The 23,697-nt window shown below is 48.4% G+C and overlaps 1 protein-coding gene across 3 annotated transcripts in view; it reads left to right on the forward strand.

Moving 5' to 3' along the window:
* The window catches only part of VPS13A (vacuolar protein sorting 13 homolog A), a 745,426-nt gene that overhangs the window by 369,515 nt on the left and 352,214 nt on the right, over window positions 1-23,697 (forward strand). For all 3 annotated transcript variants that reach the window (XM_029616432.1, XM_029616443.1, XM_029616452.1), the window contains exon 36: window positions 8,308-8,432. In XM_029616432.1, coding sequence (XP_029472292.1) covers window positions 8,308-8,432 — 125 coding nt within the window. The remainder of the gene's footprint in view (window positions 1-8,307; window positions 8,433-23,697) is intronic.

Genomic DNA, 23,697 nt, shown 5'->3' on the forward strand with positions numbered 1-23,697 from the left:
CTTTCCTCCCCAGTGCCTTACTTCTTTTCTCTCTATGCTCCTTTGTGCCTCTTCTATCTCTAACCTTCCTTTCCTTGTTCACACTCTCACTCCCTCCTTATTTCCATGCCCCCATCAATATCTATCCCTTCCCTCCATGCTTCTCTCTCTCCGCTCCCATCACCCCATTCCCTGTACATACCAGGATCATTCCAGACGGTGGGTTATGTTCCATGTCCAGCAGATGGAGTCAGAACACAAAATTCCCAGGGGAGGACCCATATAACCACGCCTCCCCTGTAACAGCTCTCAGTAACGTTCTGACTCCAGCAGATGTGAGCAGGGGACTTGTGGTCCCCAGCTTGTTAGCTTAGGGCTACCTTCTCAGGGGGATCAAGTTTAAAAAAAAAAAAAAAAAAGGAAGTTTTAAATTTACAGTTTAGGTCACTTTGCTAAGGCTCCTCTTACAGCAGGGGGAGAGCTCTCCGCTGGTGCTGGCTCATCGCTCTCTAGCCTGGTGACTTGCTGACAGGCTGTTGCCTGTTTTCTTTCTTTCTTTTATCATTTTCCTCACTGAGGGCTCAGTTGGGGTAAGTGTATTTTTGTTTCATCTTCTTTTTCAGCAGAAGACTACAATTTTTGGACTCCGTTCGGCTCTCTGAGGTGAAAGTCGGTAGTGCCGGCCTCTCCCTCCTGACCCAGGTTTTCCCCCCTCCCTTTTGGGGAGCGACCGACGTCCCGACCTATGGCCCCGCGAAGCACCATTCCCCGGGGCCGCCTGCTGTCGGGAGGTTAATTCCCCGTCAGTTCTTCTTCAGGTCGGTGGGGGACCGCGGCAAGCGTCCGATGCCGGGTCGTTGCTCATTTTAGGCGCGAGCCACCTGTAGAGCTTCCCCCCCTCTCTCTCTCTGCGGCGATGCAGTCCACGGCGCCTTGTGAGGGCTCCGACAGGGCCGGATTATTTTCTGAAGAGGGTCTGTGCTCAGGCTGTTTCCCCGAGGGGGAATGTGCGCCAGCTACAAACAAGGACATTCGAGCTGCAGACCGCATGGGAAGGAAGTGCCAGGCCCCGTTCCCTCTCAACGCGGGAACGGCGGCCATTTTGTTGCAAGATTCTGATGCCGCGCTTTCTGAGGAGGACACGGATAATCCGTTCCCCACTTCTAGGCCCGTTTTGGACCCTTACTCCGAGTCTAATCCTGGTAGGCAGAGGGGGGATCCCCCGGGGGGTGACCCCTCAGGATGCCAGGCCTTTTCCCCTGAATTCATAGTCCTGATGCACAGGGCTTTTCTTCAGAGCAGAGACACGACCTTCGGGACCTGGGGACCCTCTCCCCCCCAAGATACCATGTCCTACCCCCCTCCTGGGTGGGACCCTCCCTCAGGCTCGCCCCCCTTTAGTAGGCGGGGGAGCGGGGACATCTCGTGGCCCTACTGGGACACCATCGATAATACAGCCTTCGTCGGGGGAAGGACAATCCCAGGACCCTGACATGGACGACCCCACCTTGGCGGCCCAGGTGGAGGGCGACGACCCTAGGGTCCTCCGCATCTTCCAAGCGGCGGAGTTAGATGACCTCATTCCCTAGATCCTCCAGGAAATGGATATTGATCCCCCTCCGGAACCGGTGGGGCCTGACCCGGCTCTCAAGAAGGGGGACCCCCTCCTAGCAGGACTGCGGCCTCTAGCCAAGTCTTTACCCACTCATCACAAGATCTTGCAGTTGATCACTCGGGAATGGGATTCCCCGGAGGCAAACCTTAGGGTCGGTAGAGCCATGGAAAAATTGTATTCTCTGCCGGCCGATTTTTTGGAAATTCTCAAAGTTCCCGCCGTAGATTCTGCGGTATCAGCGGTTACAAAGCATACCACTATTCCTGTCACTGGAGGGACGGCGTTGAAGGATATGCAGGATCGGAAGCTGGAGGTTTACCTCAAGCGTATCTTTGAGGTCTCGGCCTTAGGGATGTGGGCGGCTATCTGCAGTTCCCTCGCACAGCGAGTGGGTCTTCGGTGGGTGCAGCAGCTTCTCACCGCCCAGTCCTTACCAGACGCTGAGGCTCACCAGGCGGACAGACTGGAAGCCGTGGTTGCCTATGGAGCGGATTCTTTATATGATCTTTTAAGGGTCCTAGCCCGAACCATGGTGGTGGCGGTCTCAGCACGTCGGCTCCTTTGGCTTCGCAATTGGTCGGCTGATGCCTCTTCCAAGACACGTTTGGGGTCCCTTCCTTTTAAGGGTAGGTATCTTTTTGGTGAAGACTTGGATCAGATCATCAAGTCCCTTAATGAGAACACGGTGCACAAGTTGCCCGAAGATCGACCCCGTTCGTCAAGATCATATAATTACTCCAGAAACCGTTATCGTAACCAGCGGAGAGCGCGTCCTCAGAGGCAACAGCCACCTCGGGCTCCCTCTTCTCGTTTGCACTCCTGGAACCGGCCCTTTCGTGGGCGCCGCCAGGGTAAGGAAACGCTAAATCTACCCAATGATGCCAGACAGACCCGCGAGGTGGTCCCTCGACTGGGGGGGGGGGGGGGTCGCCTTGCTCTCTTCTACAAAGAGTGGGTCCAAATCACGTCGGATCAATGGGTTCTGGATATTCTAAGATGCGGTTACGCTTTGGATTTTGTTTGCGCTCCTCGGGACCTGTTCCTGTTTTCCCCTTGCGGGTCCTTATTCAAACAGGGAGCTGTGCGGCAGACCCTCGATCGTCTCCTTCATTTGGGGGCCATAGTGCCGGTGCCAGCCGCCGAACTGGGCCGGGGGCATTATTCAATCTACTTTGTGGTTCCCAAGAAGGAAGGTAGTTTTCGTCCTATCCTGGACCTCAAGCACGTCAACCGGTCCCTCAGAGTCCCTCGTTTCCGCATGGAGACACTCCGTTCAGTGTTAGCGGCAGTTCATCTGGGAGAATTCTTGGCTTCGTTGGATCTCACGGAGGCGTATCTCCACATACAAATTAGTCAAGCTCATCAGCGTTACCTACGCTTCAAAATTTTGGGTCAACACTTCCAATTTCGCGCTCTTCCCTTTGGCCTGGCCACAGCTCCACGGGTTTTCACGAAGATCATGGTGGTAGTGGCGGCAACCTTGTGCAAGAAAGGCATCCTTGTGCATCCTTACCTAGACGATTGGCTCATCCGTGCAAAGTCACGAGCGCAGTGTATCCTTGCAGTCGACAGAGTGGTACAAACTTCTCCAATCTCTCGGATGGATTGTCAACTTCACCAAGAGCAGCCTGGTCCCGTCCCAGTCGTTGGATTTTCTGGGAGCTCACTTCGACACCAAGAATGCCAGGGTTTTTCTGCATCCGGACAGAGCTCATTCTCTGCGTCAGCAGATTCAAGGATTTATGGCGCTCAAGACGCCCACTGCCTGGGACTACCTGCAGGTACTGGGGACCATGGCCTCGACCATCGATCTGGTTCCTTGGGCATTCGCGCATCTGAGGCCTCTGCAGAGATCCCTACTCTCCCGGTGGCAGCCGGTGTCGAGAGATTTCCAGGCAATCCTTCCGATTCCGAGAGGAACCTTCATCAGTCTCCATTGGTGGCTGGAACCACGGCACCTAGCTCAGGGGGTGTCGCTGGAGGACCCGGATTGGGTGATTATCACCACGGACGCCAGCCTCACAGGCTGGGGAGCGGTCTGTCGGGATAGCTCAATCCAGGGTCGATGGATGGAGGAACAGTCGAAGTGGCCCATCAACTGCTTGGAGACCAGGGCGGTCCGTCTGGCGTTACAGGGTTTCTTCCCCATAGTATGCCATTAAGCAGTCAGGGTGCTATCGGACAATGCGACTACAGTGGCATACATAAATCGCCAGGGAGGCACGAGAAGTCGGTTGGTCTCTCTGGAAACCGACAAATTGATGGAGTGGGCAGAGCTTCACCTCCAACGACTAGCGGCCTCGCATATAGCGGGAGCGGACAACGTACAGGCGGACTTTCTCAGCCGACAAAACTTGGATCCCGGAGAGTGGGAGCTCTCGCAGCAGGCGATGCGGATAATAGTACGGCAATGGGGGACACCGCACGTAGACCTAATGGCAACCGCCGGAAATGCAAAGGCCGCCCGCTTCTTCAGCCGCAGGCGGGAGCGCGGCGCCGAGGGCGTGGACGCGCTGGTCCTGCCCTGGCCGCACCACTGTCTCCTATATGTTTTCCCACCGTGGCCCCTCGTGGACAAGGTCATCTGCAGGATAGAGGCACACCAAAGGCCGGTGATCCTTGTGGCGCCAGAGTGGCCCCGACGACCGTGGTTCGCGGATCTGCACAATTTGACGGTGGAGGGTCCCCTTCGTCTTGGTCAGCTGCCACATCTTCTATGCCAGGGACCAATATTTTTCAAGGAGGCAGATCGCTTCTGTCTTGCGGCCTGGCTTTTGAGAGGTGTCAGTTGAGGAGGCGTGGTTATCCGGAGCCGGTTATTTCAACGCTACTGAAAGCATGTAAGATGTCCACCTCTGTTACGTATGTTCGCGTCTGGAAGGTCTGTGAGGATTGGTGTGGAGCGAATGACATTCTTCCCATGCAGGCCTCAGTGCCACAAGTCCTTTCCTGCTTGCAGGCAGGTTTGGATTTGGGTCTTGCTTACAATTCTCTTCGGGTTCAGGTGGCGGCCTTGGGGGCTTTTCTTCGCAGTGGAAATAAGGAGTTTCTGTCCTCGCATCCGGACGTCTCCCATTTCCTTAAAGGAGTGAAACACTTGAAGCCTCCAATTCGCCCACCTTGTCCGTCGTGGAATCTGAATCTGGTGCTCTGAGTCCTCTCTGGTTCGCCGTTCGAACCTCTAAGCTCGGCTACCATCAAGGACGTCACTCTCAAGACCATTTTTCTCGTGTCAATCAGTTCAGCAAGACATATTTCCGAGCTGCAGGCCCTATCCTGTCGTGAACCATACCTTCGTTTCACGCCTGAAGGGGTTTCGCTGAGGACGGTTCCTTCTTTTCTCCCTAAAGTGGTTTCGGCATTCCACCTCAACCAATCGGTGGAATTACCATCTTTTGCCTCTTCTGAGTCTGGAGACCTGCATAGATTGGATGTACGGCGGTCTCTGATATGCTATCTGGAGGTGACTAATGATTTTCGGCTCTCCGATCATCTGTTTATCCTCTGGTCCGGACCCCGGAAGGGTTGCATGGCCTCCAAACAATCTATAGCGCGGTGGTTGAAGGGAGCGATCATAGCGGTGTACCTTGGCGTAGGTAAGTCCCCTCCGCTGGTTGTCAAGGCTCATTCTCTTCGAGCCCAGGCAACATCTTGGGCGGAGAGCTCCTCCGTCTCCACTCAGGAGATTTGTTGGGCGGCCATCTGGAAGTCTATCCATACTTTTGCGAGACATCGCCTGGATGTCGGTGCTCCGTCGGGCGGTCAGCTTGGAGACAAGGTAATACGAGCAGGGCTGTCTGCGGCCCACCCGTGATGGGAAAGCTTTGGTACATCCCACCGTCTGGAATGATCCTGGTATGTACAGGGAAAAGAAAATTATTCCTTACCTGCTAATTTTCGTTCCTGTAATACCATGGATCATTCCAGACACCCTCCCTTGGTTTGGGGGTTTGCTTGTGGGACATCCCTGCCTACCTGTCTTAACAATCTTTTACTCTGTATTTCGAATACTGCGCGTCTTTTTTGTTCACGCACTGCTGTTCGCAAGTTCACTGTTCAGAATTTAGTTGCTGTTTATTTGGACAGCGGTTATTTCAATTCCTTCTTTGATTACTTGATCCCTCTGTTTTTAGTCTCTCTCTTTTGGGCTTTTTAGTCTAGTTACTGTGAGCTGTTACAGGGGTGGCGTGGTTATTTGGGTCCTCCCCTGGGAATTTTGTGTTCTGACTCCATCTGCTGGACATGGAACATAACCCACCGTCTGGAATGATCCATGGTATTACAGGAATGAAAATTAGCAGGTAAGGAATAATTTTCTTTTCCCGCCATGCCACCTCTGTGTATCTTCCTTTTCTTCTCCCTTTCCCTTTTTGTCTATGTTCCTTCTGTTTCTCTCCTCTCCTCACTATGTATCCTCTCCGTCTCCCACTTTCCTCCTTTGGGTCTGCATCTCTCTCCCCAGCTCACTTCAGCAGCTTTCTCGCATCTCCGCACAGCACACTGTGAAGGGAGGTGGTGCACATGGAGGGCTGTTTCTTCTGGACATCTGCAGAGCCACTGGAAGCTGAGGGCTGTGCTGTGCCCATCTTCTCTCCCCCATGCCATCTAGTCACAGCACAGGAAAGGAGGGTGGGGGGCATGGACACAACACAGCTCTCTGCTGCGAGGTGGCAGCCCTGCCTCGTTCCTTGTAATAGGACACGCTGTGGGGAAAAGGAGGAGCTGCTTGCACAAACTGGATTATCAGTGTCTGGTCAGTACTTCTGTTCTGACACTGCACAGTATGTTTAAAACATACTGTGCAGTGTCTAAACACATATTTATTTATTTATTTTTAATTTTTATATACCGATGTTCCTGTAAAGAATACATATCGCACCGGTTTACAAGGAACTGAACAGTCGCCTCCAGGGCGGAAATACATTAAAACAGTCGCCTCAAGGCAGAATACATTAACACAAGTATACAGGAAAACTATTAAAAGAGAACTTTCATAAACTCAATTAAATGTAACTGTGAACCATAAATCAGGAACCATAAATCAGGAACATATGTACAGAGGTAGGTATATCGTTTTTAGACATCTACACATACTGTGTAGATGTCTAAAAACATACTGTGCAGATGTCTAAACACAGTATGTTTAGACATCATTTTATCTTCCGCACATCAAAGAGACCAATAAGAAAAATGCACCAAGCCAAACTCGTTTCTTCTTCCCTTAAACACATCAGACACATTACTACAAGAGACCGCTCCTTCACGATTGCGGGAACAAACCTCTGGAACAAAATGCCCACAGACCTGCATCTAGAACCCTGCCATAAGAAATTCAAGCAGAACCTCCAAACCTGGCTGTTCGAACAAGCTTACACTCAATGACCATCTCTTTTCCTGAAACGCCAGTTATTGCTTATGTTTCTCTGATGCAATGCCACACGCCAATTTATTTATTCCCCGCTGCTAAATTTTACTTGATCGGGCTCTTTCCTCCCAGTTATTAGACTCTCCATTAACTATGGAATATGTTTATCATTAGTTTATTTGTTAATTGTTCTTAATTGGTTCTTAATTTATTCTTAATTGATATTTTTTATGTACACCTGAATTCCTATTGACTGTAAAGCTTGTTGCTGATTTGTTTATTGTAAACCGAGGTGATGTTATTAACGTGCCGCGGTATATAAAAAAAATCACGAAATAAATAAATAAATAAATAAATAAATAAAACCTGGGCTGTCCTATCCAAAACCAGATAGTTAGCAACCTAGATAGAGCAAAGTTGACTAAACTGTGGTTGAAACTTGAATTGGCTAAATAATTTTGCAAAAATGGGATAGAACCCACAGAAATGGCACAAAAAATTTATATCATGACTTTGTAAAACCCATATTTCACTGGAAAACTGTATGGTCTATCAAATGTTAACATTTATTGAAGAAAGTCTCAGGATTTTTATTTTTCTTTCATTATTTTCTCTAACATTCCTTTCTGCTTATTCTTCAGCCTTAATCAGGGCCTAGCTTATTTTATGTTATCACATAAAGTCTTCTCAGTAGTTATCCTTTGTAGGTATTATTCTTTTGCACAATTGGCCAAGAAATAACACTTGACAGGCTGTCTTCAGGTCATCTATATCTCAGGTGTTAGTGACCTCCTTTAGTCAGCAGTGCAGAAGATTGCACCCTTTGAAATATTTTCTGTGCAGTGCTAAAGTTGAGAAATGTTGCTCAAGGAACCTAATCATACATACAGTATCTTGTTTCATAGTCTGACAGGCATGAGTTATGAAACTTAAGGAATGTGTGAAAACATTTTTAGGTATTGAATTGATGGCTGGACTATTTTAAATTTTTCTTGTGTTGATATATAATCTTTCACCTCTCAGAGCTAGTCAGAATCATTTGCTCTGCATTCTCCATTTGACTGGCCCTGTAAGGATCAGGCAGTAGTTGGGAGGAAAAAAACTTCTGTTGGTACTGAATTTTTTATTTTTTTTTTTAAATCTTTTCACCATAAAAGATGTATAGTAGTAGTTTGTAGTACTGTAGAACAAGCACTTAAGCGACCATGTTTAAACTAACTGAAAACATTTTCATATATATACATTCAACTGCTATTTTCAGATTGAGTACTTGGGTAAGTAATTCTAGAAGTTACTATTTGCTTGGATGTTTCAAATTGAAAGTATTTCTTTCGTATTTCATCTGAAGGAACAACTGTGGTGACAGCAGCTGTAGTGGAAACCTATGCACCAGTTAAAGTTAAGACAACACTAAAATTGGACTTTCGATTTGATTCCCTCACTTTGAATTTGTATAGCCCATATAAAAGCCAGGTAAGCACAGATTCATATTTTCAGGCTAACTGACAGCCTTTGTGTGCTTTCTAAGTCAGGGGTTCTCAGCCTTTTAGGGAACACTGACCCTTATTCAACCTCCAAAAGGTTTGCAAATGTCCACATGTGCCTCTTTAATTTGTATGCAGTTAAATGCCATATGGAAAACAGATTAATAACAATATGTACTCCAGAATCATTGGGAATGCATAGAATGTAATATTCCATAAGGAATGGTTTCCTTGTATAAACTGTGCCTTCCCTTCTGTCCTCATTCCCTCCACCTGTGGACCCTTCCTAAGTCCTCCCCCTTCTGTTCCTCCTGCTTTCCACCTGTGAACCCCTTCCTGAGTGCTCACCCTCCTGTTTGCCTCTTCCTTTCTATTTGTTGTGTTCCGTGGCTGTCCGCGGGCGCACCCTCCCCTACCTGACCGCAGCGGCAACAAACGTCCAGAGAGGAGCTCTGACCTGGTGCCGCTACTCCCGCACGTTGGCGCAGGCCCTCGGGGTGCCCACACGCTGGAGAGCCGTCCTAGCCTCCCCAGTGCGGCAACCACAGCTTCTCCCCCGCGGATGGGATTCAAGATGGCCACCGCCATCTTAGGCGCGAGGCCGCGCCCCCTCACTGAATTTAAAGGGACCTGATCCCTTTAACGATGCTCACCCGCTTCCAATGATCCAGTGCAGAGGAAGTATTTAAGGAGACTTCCTCTGCTCATTCCTTGACTTGGCAACGTCTCCTGTGAGTGTTGTTTGAGTCTGCTTGCTTCCAGCGTCTTGATTCCCTGTTACGTCTTGGTGTTCCTGGTTCCTGACTTCGGATTGGCTGACGGTGATTCCTGGTATTGACTTCGGATTGGCAAGCGACGACCCTCTGGCATTCGGCTTCGGACTTCTTCTGGAATACCGTCTCCAAGGGCCCACCTAAGTCCCAGCGGCCCGGGTCCCTACGGGCTCCTCCTGGGGGGACCGCGAGCTTCCAGGGCGAAGCTCCAGTTGGCCTTTGCACCGATACCGTTACCTCCCTAGGTCCACCTAAGTCCCAGCGGTTGGGTCCCTACGGGCTCCTCCCGGGGGGACTGCTGACCACCAGTGGTGAAGACCGCTCATCTGCTCATCTCTTTGTCCGTCTCCACAGTAGCTTCTGTCTTCAGTGCCAAGGGTCAGCTGCTCTCCTCCTCTGTCCTGCCTCGCCACTCGACGAGAGAACCTATGGATCCTCCGCAAGGTGTAACATCCCCTCGTCGGCCCAAGGGTCCACCAGCCTGAGCATAACACTATTGTCTCCCTCCTATGTCCCCTTCCCTGATTCTCTCTCTCAGGACCCCTTCCTGTGTGCTTTCCCTCCTTTCCTTCATGGCCCCTTCTGAGCGTTGTGCCCCCCAAGGTCCCTTCCCAAGTGCCTTCACTCTTTTCCACTACCATAGCCTCTTCCTGCCTTGCCTTCTGTCTTCTACATGTAGCCGCTTCCTTCCTTAGTCCTCTCCCTCTCCCTAGGGGCCTAATCCTAAGTGCTTTATTTATTTGGATTAAGAAATTCACCCAAGGTGAATATTCAAAAGGTAACATAGAGTCTGAAGGAGACTTAACAATTCAAATCTGTAGGAGACTTCAGTAAATGATATCCATCAGTGATGGGCATAAACTAGTTAATTGTAGAACAGGACTAAGCTTGAAATAAGTCAACAAAAGGACTAAGAATGCAGCACATTTCAGTAAAATCAACCCAGGACTAATTAGATAATACAAACATCTCAGTACAATAGGTTGTAGCAGCATTTTACAAGGCACTCGTATATATACAAAAATCTCAGTAAAACATTAAGCTGCAGCAGTACATTTAAGGCACCTTTATAGCAGTTTACATTATTCCGCCCTCCCTCTTAAGGCCCTTTGCAATTGCTTTCACTCCTATGCTCGCTCTCTCTCTCTCTCTCTCTTGCCCTTTCCTTCTTAGGACTCCTTCTCTGCATCATTCTGAGTGCTGATCCAACTGTGGCATCTTCCCTCTAACCCCCACCATGTCCATATTATTCCCTCAATGCAATGTTTATTCCTCACTGTCAGGCCAACTGGACAGCTGGAGCACATGTAGAAGTGGCCAGAAATGTTATTCGGGGTTATCACCCTGCTTGCTGCTGCCTCTGATGTGTGGAACAGCAGCTGTTGAAGGTGCTAGTGGCAATAGGCTTTCCCTCCTCCTTTTGGTGCACCATCAGACTCATTATGATAGCAATCAGTCCCACTCTTCCCTGCCTCCTCTCCATGCCAGTTTGAACTTCTTGAAATTGTAATGTTTCTCTCCTTGCTGTGCAATCAGGTAGCAGGATTAGACAGTAGGAGTATTAGAACAGAGCTTGCTCTATTTCTGAGCAGTTGCACTTTAGTTGCTCCCCTTCTGGTGGACCCACTGTAATGTTTTTTTGTTTTTGGTTTTTTTTTACCTCATGTTGGTCTCTAAAATAGATAATGGTCTCTAAAATCTTTGTTAAATTATTGCAATATAGAGTTCCAGTAGAGAAACCAGAAACTTTGTGGCTTCTAATACCTTTTAAACAATGTGCAAAAAAGATGACTTTTGGAGACCCTGAATTATACTCTTTACCTGTGGGTTTTTTTTCTTCCAGACTATTGTCTTTGCCTCATCTTTTGTCACTATGAAGACCATATTCAAAAGCATTTAGCTGGATAACTCAGAAGTTATCCAGCTAAATGAAGATTTGGGCACTTATCCAGCTAGAATTTAGCCGGATAAATTAGGGGAGTTCTGGGTGGCATAACTGGGAGGAGTTGTTAGCTGGATAATTATCCAGCTAACTTGGATATTCAGAATTAACCGGATAACTTAGCCAGCTATGTTTGATTGGGCCAAAGGCCAAATAAAGTTATCTGGTTAACTTTGATAACCATCTATATTCAATAGTGTGACTGCACTATTGAATATACTTCCAAAGTTAGCTGGATAAGTTTATCTGGAAAGAACACATTTCACGTTCTATTGTATTGCATCCTGACAAATAATTCTCAAATGTTTGTCTAGGCCAAGAATTGAGGAGTTAATTTTACATGTGGGCTTTTACAAGTTTTTGTCATCAATATGCAGATATATTCTGTCTTGAAATAATACTTATTCCCTGTACGTACCTGGATCAGTCCAGACAGTGGGTTATATCCCCCAACCAGCAGATGGAGTCAGAACAGAGTTTGAGAGCGTCAGCATATAGAGTAGTGCACCCTCTGCTGGAGTTCAGTATTCTTCTGACTCCAGCAGATGTGAGCAGGGGGATCCACTAGCTCCCCCAGATTGACAGGGTTTCTTCATTTTTGGTTATTTCTTTTTCTCCACAGTATTTCCCTGTCTTATGTTTCTCTTCATTTTGGATCCTTAAAATAAAAAAAAAAAAAAAGACTTTTCAATTTTTGAGGAGGCGTGTGTCTGTGGCTCTGCCTTCTCTATTCTGTACTCCTTTCCTCTTCCGTTGGGGTAAGTGGAAGTTTTTTGAGTTTCTTTCTCCACAGGTTTGCTTCTTTTTGGTGGTGCCCCGTGGATGCCGGTGGTTCCGGCCGCTCCACGCGTCGTTTGTGGGTTCCGCGGTTCGCAAGCTCCGCCCGCGGGTGTGTGCTCAACTGAAACGGGGGTTTTCCCCTGCAGTTCCTGGACCCCTTCGGCAGGTTGTTAGGGCCATTCCAGGCCCCCCCGCGGCACTAGCTCGTTTTTGGCCCCCCCCCCTCCCCGAGGCTTTTTTCCCGGTGCTGACATGCCGCGGTCCTCTAGGTGTGAGGCCTGCGGCGAACCGGGGAATCAATTTCTGAAGGAGGGGCTTTGTGAGTGGTGCTTCCCCGACAGGGAAGGCACCCTGCAGTCCTCCGGTGCGATTTCGGACCTGCCTCCTCCTCAGCCCGGGCGGCGCGGGCCGGCCACGATGCCGCCTTTGGCGGGAACGGCGGCCATTTTAGGGGGACAGCGTGAGACAGACTCGCTCCCAGATGCAGACAGGATTGGTTGCACTGGCTTTCAACAGGCTCTGCCCCCGGCGGGGGGTTTGCCCGACCGGGGCTCCCAGGACGGTCCCCCCCCCAGGGATTCCAATCAGCTCCCCGTTTTTCTCACCTGATTTTATTCTGGCAATGCACATGGCTTATTTGCAGGGTATGGGAGCGCAGACGCCGAATCCCCTGGGGGCCCCTCCCCCCAAGGTTCCTAAACTTGCTGTTGGTTTCACCGCCTCGCCCCTTACGCCTGGATCCCTGCCGGGTCTCTCTCCTGTGCCACCCCGGCGTACCACGGGGGCGGCTTCGCCGGTGAGAGACGACTCCCTGGAACCCCCGGAGGCGCATCCGGATGGACATACGGAGGGGGACGACCCTCGAGCCCTAAGGATTTTTCAAAAAGAAGAGCTGGATGAACTCATCCACCATATTATTCAGGAGCTGGACCTCGACCCACCTCCAGATCCGCCGATCCCTGTGGCTCCTGCCGCGCCACCTCTTCTCGCAAATGGGATCCAGTATTTGCCGCCCTCCGTCCTAGGGCAAGGGCTTTCCCTATCCATGAGTCCTTCCTACGGCTTCTCACCAGGGAGTGGGACACTCCCGAGGCGTCCTTGAAGGTCACATGCGCCATGGAAAAGCTATACCCGCTCCCTGAGGATTTTTTGGATCTTATCAAGGTGCTCAAGGTGGATTCAGCGGTGTCTGCAGTGACCAAGAGGACGACCATCCCGGTCACGGGTGGAACGGCCCTGCGGGATACGCAGGACCGTAAACTAGAAACCTTCCTCAAGAGGGTCTTCGAAGTCTCCACCCTAGGTATGCGGGCCGTGATGTGCAGTTCGCTCGCGCAAAGGGCCAGCTTACTCTGGGTACAGCAGCTTCTCACCTCTCAGGAGTTGCCCCCCGAAGAGGCCGCCCAGGCGGACCGTCTGGAATCTGCCATAGCATACGGGGCGGGCGCCTTGTATGATCTCTTTCGCATAATAGCGCGGTCCATGGTTTCGGTTGTAGCAGCCCGACGGCTCTTGTGGCTTCGCAACTGGGCGGCGGATGCTTCCTCCAAGTCGAGCCTTGGCTCCCTCCCCTTTAGGGGGAAGTTTTTATTTGGAGAGGACCTGGATCAGATCATCAAGTCACTGGGGGAAAATTCGGTGCATCGGCTGCCGGAGGATAGACAGTGTTCCTTCAGGTCATTTTCTTCCGGTAGAACCAGGGCCAGGGCACAGTGACGTTATAGGTCTTACCGGCAGTCTGGTTCCCGGACACAGCCGACAAGATCCCAGCCTTGGTCTCGTTCCTTTCGTGGGCGGAGGCCTGCGAGAGAGGGTCCAGGGCAGGGAAATCCGCCCACAAAGTCCTCCCAATGATGCCAAAGGGGAGCCCACTTCTCACCTCCCCGGATCGGAGGCCGCCTCATGGACTTCTACGAGGAGTGGGCAGTTATCTCCACGGACCAGTGGGTGCTGGACACCATAAGAGACGGTTATGCCTTGGAGTTTGTCCACCCCCCGAGGGACCGGTTCATCTTCTCCCCCTGCGGTTCGGATCTCAAGAGGATAGCGGTTCAGCAAACACTAGACCGACTGCAGGACATAGGGGCCATCGTTCCCGTCCCCTTCTACGAGGTGGGCTTGGGCCACTATTCCATTTACTTCATCGTTCCCAAAAAGGACGGTTCCTTTTGGCCCATCCTGGACTTGAAGGAGGTAAACAAGGCCCTCAGGATCAGCCGGTTCCGCATGGAGACTCTTCAATCAGTGATTGTCGCAGTGCACAAGGGAGAATTCCTCGCTTCACTGGATCTCTCGGAAGCATACTTGCACATTCCCATCCTGCCGGCTCACCGGCGGTATCTTCGCTTCAAGATTCTCGGTCAACACTTTCAGTTCAAGGCGCTTCCCTTTGGTTTGGCGACCGCACCTCGGACCTTCACAAAGATCATGGTAGTGGTGGCAGCGGCCCTCCGCAAGGAGGGTATCCTAGTACATCCGTACCTAGACGACTGGCTGATTCGAGCGAAGTCCTTCTCACATGGTCAGACCTCAGTGGCCAGAGTAGTACAATTCCTACGCTCTCTGGGCTGGGTGGTGAACCTTCCAAAGAGTTCCCTTGTGCCCTCGCAACACCTGGATTTCTTAGGAGCGAGCTTCGATACCCGGCGGGGTATGGTGTTCCTGCACCAGGACAAGGTGCAAGCCCTGAGGGAGCACGTGTCTCGGTTTTCGACTTTGGAAGAACCAACCACCTGGAATTATCTGCAACTCCTGGGAGTAATGGCCTCCACCATCGACATGGTACCCTGGGTGTTTGCACACCTGCGTCCACTGCAGGCGTCCCTGCTATCCCATTGGAAACCAGTCTCCCAGGAGTATCAGGTGATCCTGCCGCTCCCACCATTAGCCAGGAAAAGCCTGGATTGGTGGCTTGTCCCCTCGCATCTGGCTCGGGGAGTCTCGCTCGAGGTTCCCAATTGGGTGGTGGTGACCACCGATGCCAGCCTCGCGGGATGGGGCGCTGTCTGCGAAAGAAACGCCACGCAGGGGACTTGGACGCCAGAGGAGGCAAAGTGGCCGATCAATCGCCTGGAAACGAGAGCCGTGCGTTTCGCTCTCCAGCGTTTTCTTCCCCTGGTGTGACACAGAGAGGTGAGGATCCTCTCGGACAACGCCACCACCGTGGCCTACATCAATCGTCAAGGGGGGACAAGAAGCAAGCATGTCTCCCTCGAGTCAACTCCCCTGATGGAGTGGGCGGAGAGCAATCTCGTCCGGATAGCGGCCTCTCACATCGCCGGGGTGGACAACGTTCAGGCGGACTTCCTGAGTCGTCAACAGCTAGACCCCGGCGAGTGGGCTCTCTCCGACGAGGCAGTGCATCTCATTGTCCGTCGTTGGGGGACTCCACGCCTCGATCTAATGGCAACCTTTCTCAACGCCAAGGCTCCACGCTTCTTCAGCCGCAGAACAGAGCGCGGCGCGGAGGGGGTGGATGCCCTCGCCCTTCCGTGGCCGTCGGATCAACTGCTCTATGTGTTTCCTCCTTGGCCTCTGGTCGGCAAGGTTCTCCGCAGGTTGGAACATCATCGAGGGACTGTAATTCTCGTCGCCCCGGAATGGCCCCGTTGGCCATGGTTCGCAGATCTACTTCAGATGACGGTGGACGGCCCACTTCGCCTGTCCCATCTTCCTCATCTTCTGCGTCAGGGGCCAGTATTTTTCGAGCAGGCAGAACTCTTCTGTCTTGCGGCCTGGCTTTTGAACGGCGCCGTCTCCGCCACAGAGGCTACCCGGAGACAGTGATCTCAACGATGCTTCGTTCCCACAAGCCTTCGACCTCCGTCGCTTACGTTCGAGTTTGGAAGGTCTTCGAAGCCTGGTGCTCCGACCGCGGGGTCCAAACCATGGAGGCGACTGTCCCGCTGATCCTTCATTTCCTACAGGATGGTCTGGATAAGGGTCTCGCCTATAATTCGCTCCAGGTTCAGGTGGCGGCCTTGAATGTCTTGGTACAGAAGGACTGCTCTCTACCCCTTCAGCCGGATATCGCACGTTTTCTGAAGGGTGCCAAACACCTACGGCCACCGGTCAGGGATCCTTTCCCTTCTTGGAGCCTCAACTTGGTGCTGCGAACGCTGTCGGGGGCCCTCCTTTTGAACCCCTGAGGGGGTCCTCCCTCGAGGACCTGACCCTCAAGACGGTTTTCCTGGTAGCCATCTCTTCTGATCGCCGGATCTCAGAGCTCCAAGCCTTGTCCTGCCGGGACCCTTATCTGCGTTTCTCCGACTCCGGGGTTTCCCTTCGTACGGTGCCATCCTTCCTACCAAAGGTGGTCTCGGCCTTCCACGTCAATCAAACGGTGGAGCTTCCAGCGTTCGCTCCAGAGGAACCCCGGTCTCTCCGGCTCCTGGACGTCAAGCGTGTGCTGCTCCGTTATCTGGAGGTTACCAATGACTTCCGGGTATCCGATCATTTGTTTGTCCTCTGGTCAGGACCGAGGAGAGGTTCTCAGGCATCCAAGATGACTATTGCGCTGGATAAAGGACGCCATCTCATCGGCTTACATTGCGGCGGGGCGGGTGCCGCCTCGCAGCGTGTCGGCTCACTCCACGCGATCCCAAGCGGTGTCCTGGGCGGAATCTCGCTCCGTTTCCTCCCAGGAAATCTGCCGTGCGGCGACGTGGAAGTCGTTGCACACTTTTTCCAGACATTACAGACTACACCTGGCGCCTCAGTACATGGGTTCTTTTGGCGATCAAGTTCTCCGAGCAGGTCTCTCAGGACCCCACCCGGTTTAGGGAAGCTTGGGTAATCCCACTGTCTGGACTGATCCAGGTACGTACAGGGAAAAGAAAATTATTCCTTACCTGCTAATTTTCGTTCCTGTAGTACCATGGATCAGTCCAGATGCCCGCCACTAGGGGTTTCATTAGGTCCTGCTCGGACTCTTCCAGGTAACTTTCATTCTGTTTGTCTCTGATTATTGTTACTGTTCACATCTCCTCACAAGTTGACTGTTGGTGGTCCCGTTGACCGTTTGTTTACTTATATCTTTCTCTGTTCCTTTTTGGGGACGGATCTGGATCCAAAATGTTGTGTTTTGCTTTTGGGCTTTGCTATGCGTAATACTGAGCTCCAGAAGAGGGTGCACTACTCTATATGCTGACGCTCTCAAACTCTGTTCTGACTCCATCTGCTGGTCGGGGGATATAACCCACTGTCTGGACTGATCCATGGTACTACAGGAATGAAAATTAGCAGGTAAGGAATAATTTTCTTTTTCATTGTATAGGCATGAAATACATGAATGTTTTCAGTTATTAAATGGAATTCAAGTTAGCAAATATTATTTGCCATAAAATATTACTGACTTTGTAGATAAGGTCAGAGAAACAACACTACTGTTGTAGGCACCTATCTCAAATGCTAGCATGATGGCCTCAGATATTCATCTTGATAGTAGTAGATAACAGCTGCATCCTGTGTAAAGGCCTTTTGGCCAAGCCTAAGGTGCTATATAATCATAAAAGGCTATTATAATTGTTGAACTTCAGTACAGGAGTATAGTGAATAACAAATTGTTTCATAATATAGTTATAAAATTTGTTAATTGAAAATTTAAATACTTGTCTTTGAAACTGCATACAAAATTATCAGTTAACATGAAACATGAATTGTACTTTGGTGCAATATTTATTTTCAATATTAACAGCTTCTGTGTGTCACACTGTTAGCAGTTGCTATAGAGAAGGATCATTTAGACTCAAATCTTCCCAGCACTGCAGTTAAATTAATATTGAATGCAATGTTATAAAATGATTCTGAGAATTTGGAGTCATATATGAGTAATAGTGGAATTTGCCATGAAAATTGAGTAAAATTGGCATCCCCAATATTCTTTTCTACCCCTCTCTGGCCTGAACCCAGCACCATCTGTGCCTTTTCCAAAGTGTGCAGTGCAGGGTTGTGTGCATGCTGGCTTGTGGAGTATGCTAGTGCTTTATTGTTGCTTTCTTGCTATTCAGCATGTATGTCTGTGCTGGAGGGGGCAATCACACAAACAGCCTGCATGTTCTAATTGCCTGTAAAAGAGCAGTGAGGATGTTGGAAATGGGAGCATTGTGGAGAGGAACAAGGATAGGAGGGACCTCCTGGGAACATGGTGAGGAAATAGGGGCATTGTATCTGGTCTCTAGTTGATGCAAATGTGCATGGGTACGTGTGATTCCTCATAAGCGAGCCCATGATGCTTTACAGGTTTTTTTTTTTGCTTTCATTTAAAATTTTGGGTTAAAATAACTATTGGGATAGTATGTAGTGGTGGAGAGAGAAGCTGCCAGAAAGTTTAAAACTGTTAGAGAAAGGTGGCTTTTTAAGTGTGACTTGAGTATGATGGGGAGAATACATGGCTATGTATATATCGACACGTGTATGTATAGAGGATGATTTCATAGCAGCACATACTCTTAACATTCTCATGTGTTGGGCAAAAAGAAGCAATTCTATAAACCAATGTTAATTTTTCATTGCAATTAGATGTATGTGTGAAAGTGATGTTGCTCCAATAACAAGCAAGATAGCAGTCCTCACACATAGGTGATATCATCCAGTGGAGCCTGGAACAATAAATCTGTCCTTATTGGCCCTCAGCAACAGGAACAGGACTTCTGTGTGTCAGTTTTTAGAATTTTGACTGTGCCCTACTGAGCATTCTCATGTATGCCAACATACATACATGTCATACATGTCCACGTGGGGGCCCCGTCAGTCTTTTTTTTTTTTTCTGCAGAGCTTCCAGTCACAGTTTGCCTCACTTCTCCTGCCTCAAGCCTCTGTTGCAGTTTTTGGAAGCAGGATCATTCATTGCAGGGTATCATGATATTATACTTTTCTTATAATTAGTTTTCCTTAGACAAACTTTTTGAGCATTTTTAAGTTTTTGTTTTCGAGACCAGGTCAGCAGGCTGTCTGTACTGAATGGGCATTGTTCACCACTGCCATCAAGTTTGATTTTGCTTCCCTTATTTTTCAGTCAAACATATCTAGAAGTTTCCAGCAGGGTCCTTGGTACGCCAGGGTCATGTCTATCACTGATCCACATGATAGATGTGTCCTATGCCTGGGTGCATCACATGATGTCCAAGGATGTCATAATTGTGCGACCATGACCCCAAAAGGACGACTGTCCCAAATGGAATTGATGGAGAAGCACTTGGGGCACTGGAAGTCTGATGCATTGGAAGCATGAACATCAAGGAACCTTGGAGTTGTGCCAGTGGACAAGCACCACCATTTGGTTTGATGGAAGCAGGAGGCTCTTCTGAGGTGTTTGGTTTTTTTTTTGTTTTTACATCATTGTGAGAGATTCTTGAAACTATATCCAGAATACTTTAATGAAGAATTCAAGAATCTGTACTGGGTAGTAACTTTGCAAACAGGGGATGCCTTGAAATGGGCCACTACCTTGATGGAATGAGGTCCGGATATAACTTGGGCACATCTAAAAACTTAAAAAAAAATAAAAAAAATTCTTTAACCCTCATCAAAAACACGCTGTGGAAAGAGGCCTGATGTGACTTAGACAAGGGGCAGGTTCTGTCCTCTCCTATGTTGTTCGCTTCTGCCAAGTACAAGCAGATGTGGGATGAAGCAAGGTACCCTTGTGGCATCAATCCCACCTTGGATTAAGGGAGGAAATCAAAGATGAACTGACAGGAAACAGAGAATAGAATTAAATGGTCAATTTTCTCAGTGGAAAAGGGTAAACAGTGGAGTGCCTCAGGGATCTGTACTTGGACCAGTGCTTTTCAATATATATATAAATGATCTGGAAAGGAATACAACGAGTGAGGTTATCAAATTTGCGGATGATACAAAATTGTTCAGAGTAGTTAAATCACAAGCAGACTGTGATACATTACAGGAGGACCTTGCAGGACTTGAAGATTGAGCATCCAAATGGCAGATGAAATTTAATGTGGACAAGTGCAAGGTGTTGCATATAGGGAAAAATAACCCTTGCTGTAGTTACACGATGTTGGGTTCCATATTAGGAGCTACCACCCAGGAAAAAGATCTAGACATCATAGTGGATAATACTTTAAAATCGTCGGCTCAGTGTGCTGCAGCAGTCAAAAAAGCAAATAGAATGTTAGGAATTATTAGGAAGGGAATGGTTAATAGAACGGAAAATGTCATAATGCCTCTATATCGCTCCATGGTGAGACCACACCTTGAATACTGTGTACAATTCTGGTCGCCGCAGCTCAAAAAAGATATAGTTGCGATGGAGAAGGTACAGAGAAGGGCAACCAAAATGATAAAGGGGATGGAACAGCTTCCCTATGAGGAAAGGCTGAAGAGGTTAGGGCTGTTCAGCTTAGAGAAGAGATGGCTGAGGGGGGATATGATAGAGGTCTTTAAGATCATGAGAGGTCTTGAACGACTAGATGTGACTCGGTTATTTTCACTTTCGAATAATAGAAGTACTAGGGGGCATTCCATGAAGTTAGCAAGTAGCACATTTAAGACTAATAAGAGAAAATTCTTTTTCACTCAACGCACAATAAAGCTCTGGAATTTGTTGCCAGAGGATGTGATTAGTGCAGTTAGTGTAGCTGGGTTCAAAAAAGGTTTGGATAAGTTCTTGGAGGAGAAGTCCATTAATGGCTATTAATCAATTTTACTTAGGGAATAGCCACTGCTATTGATTGCATCAGTAGCATGGGATCTTCTTAGTGTTTGGGTAATTGCCAGGTTCTTGTGGCCTGGTTTTGGCCTCTGTTGGTAACAGGATGCTGGGCTTGATGGACCCTTGGTCTGACCCAGCATGGCAATTTCTTATGTTCTTATGACTTGAATAAAATCACCCATGTCCCTGGAAGATTTAATAAACACCAATATTCGGATAGACATGTGCCTAACTGCTGTTAGATCATTAGAAAATAACGTAGTTGACTCTCTCATTTTGAGTGGTCATCCTTCAGGTCCCTAGCTTTGGAGGGAACACCTATAGGTAACAGATTTCTCCAGAGGTTTGGCATCTTGGCCCTCTGATGTTTGGCATCTAATAATTATATAAAAGCCATTTCTGATTATTAGTCTTACTCAACGAGAAGGAAAAGGACCAATTGGGTCTTGTTAGTGATGCAGTTCAAGTACGAACGAGGGCATTGCTAGATCCATGAAGACTATGAGAGTAGTCTTACCATTAGGCTAAGAGAACCCCACATTGAATTTTGTCATAAACAAAATGATGCAGGATTGGGTAAGATCCACAGCTAAGGGCCAGGATATGAGATGCCCAATAATGTACAAGTACTTATGGCTAGTACTTCAGGCACATATTCTGTTGCAATGCCTTTGAGGTCAGGTTGTTCAGATGTGCATTCATTGGCCCTTTTTTTGCATATTGATATTAATGAATCGGTGTCTCCTTCAGCTGGGCTCCTGAGGCTTCAGGCCTGCAGGGGGGCAACATACATATGGAAGACTGTAGAGAAACCCTGATCTGTAGTCTAAAATGAACTAGAAGACAAAAAGTACCAGGTTGGTTTTGAATAGGCTGCAAGGCAACATTACTTGCCCTCTGATAAATTTAAGAAGTTACCTAGCCCTTAGACCAGTGGGCCCAGGGGCTGTCCTAATGAATGAGAACAGCCTTCAGTTGTCCTGTTTCCAGTTTGAATGTTTATTGAAATGGAGTGTCAAAGCTATCTGTACATATTTATTTATTTATTTTATTTAAGTTTTTTTATATACCAACATTCAAGACAGTAGTCCCATCATGCTGGTTCACATGGAAAAGGAGTGCAAAATAAACTTAAACATGAACAATGGTGCGGAAAAAGCAGTTACATGTAACAAGGAAAATTAAACTTGGAGTAAGAAGGAAAAGGAAAAACCAGATGATTACATATAATTATATTGTAAGAGGTAGTTAATAGCGATATTGATGGTGATGTGTATTGATTGTTAGGAGTTAAATAATATTGGAGTTAGGAAAAGCCTGCATGAACAGCCAGGTCTTGAGTCTTTTCTTGAAGGTTGAGAGGCTGGGTTCCATTCTAAGATCTGGGGGGATGGAGTTCCGTAAGGTAGGACCGGCTGTGGAGAAGGCCCAATTTCTTAGCGTAATGTGTCTGGTAGTTTTGGCTGGGGGTACTTGCAGTGATCCTTTGTAAGCATCTCTTGTCGGTCTTGTTGAGGTGTGTAATCGGAGGGGGAAATGAAGGTCAATTGGGGCTAGTTGATGGATGTTTTTGTATATGGTGAGAATGACCTTGTAGATTATTCTGAAGTGGATGGGTAGCCAGTGGAGGCCCATTAGGATAGGGGTTATCCTGGTGTTAGTGAGTATACGGGCAGAGGCATTTTGAACCATTTGCAGAGGTTTGGTGTGTGATGAGGGGAGGCCAAGCAAGATGGTGTTACAATAGTCCAGCTTTGCAAAGATGATTGATTGTAGAATCGTTCTAAAGTCATGAGTGTGGAACAGGGGTCTTATTCTTTTCAGTACTTGGAGTTTATAAAAGCAGTCTTTGGTGGTTTTGTTGATGGTAGCTTTCAGGTTCAGGTGATTGTCGATTAGAACTCCTAGGTCTCTCACTTGTGTAGTTTTTGGTATGGCTGGATGAGTGGGGGTGAAGGAGCTGTTCTCTGGTGTGATGAGTAGTAGTTCCGTTTTGGATGAATTTAGAACCAGGTTGAGGCTTGTGAGAAGCTGTTTGATATTTTGGAGGCATGTTTCCCAATGAGACAGTGTTTTCGCGAGGGACTCCTTGATGGGGATCAGGACCTGGATATCATCAGCGTAGAGGAAATATTTGAGATTGAGGTCAGTGAGAAGTTGGCATAAGGGTAACAGGTATATGTTAAATAAGGTAGGAGATAGGGATGAGCCCTGAGGGACTCCTACTGACGCGGGGAAAAGTGAGGATTCTTTGTTATGAATCTTAACCTTGTATCCTCTATTGCTGAGGAAGGTTCTGAACCACGAGAGGGCAGTGCCTGAGATACCTATGGCTATTAGTTGGTTGATGAGAAGGGAGTGATTGACTGTGTCAAATGCTGACGAAAGGTCCAGTAGGATCAGAAGGAAGGCTTGTCCTTTGTCGAGGCCTAGGATGATGTGGTCTGTCATGGAGATGAGGAGGGCTTCCGTACTTAAGGTTTTGCGGAATTCGTATTGTGTTGGGAATAGGAGGTTGTTGTCTTCAATGTAGTTTGAGAGTCGTGAGTTTACCAATTTTTCCATAATCTTGGCTATGAAGGGGAGGTTTGCGATCGGTCGATAGTTGTTGGGGTCGAGATTTGGTTTTTTGAGGAGGGGTTTGAGTGATGCCAGTTTGAGGTTGTCTGGGTAGAATCCTTGTGTGATGGAGCAATTTATGATGTCTGCCAGGATTTTGGAGATAGAATCTGGAATTCATATGGGAATGGTTTTACCATCCAATCATTCCAAATAGGAGCAGCAATCCCAGGAGCGGCAATAGTCCTGCCAGGCAATGTGAAGTCTATGGGCAGATGGTATTCAAGATGATAAAGCTTTATGGGAGACCTGTTTGATATTGCTGATAAAATATTTTAATTAAGATGTTATCCTTGTTAAATTGACTAATTTCCCATGTCTAGATCTGTGGGCAGCCCTTTGGGCTCACTAATGAGCATTTGGGCATGACCTCCAATTGAATTTCTTTGATTTTGGATGGTACAATGTGGGAAGTGGTGAGACCAGTTGCCTTTTTTTTTTTTTTTTTTTGCACAAACACTATTTA

This window comes from Rhinatrema bivittatum, chromosome 1 (genome assembly GCF_901001135.1).
Source record: "Rhinatrema bivittatum chromosome 1, aRhiBiv1.1, whole genome shotgun sequence".
NCBI classification, from domain to species: domain Eukaryota; kingdom Metazoa; phylum Chordata; class Amphibia; order Gymnophiona; family Rhinatrematidae; genus Rhinatrema; species Rhinatrema bivittatum.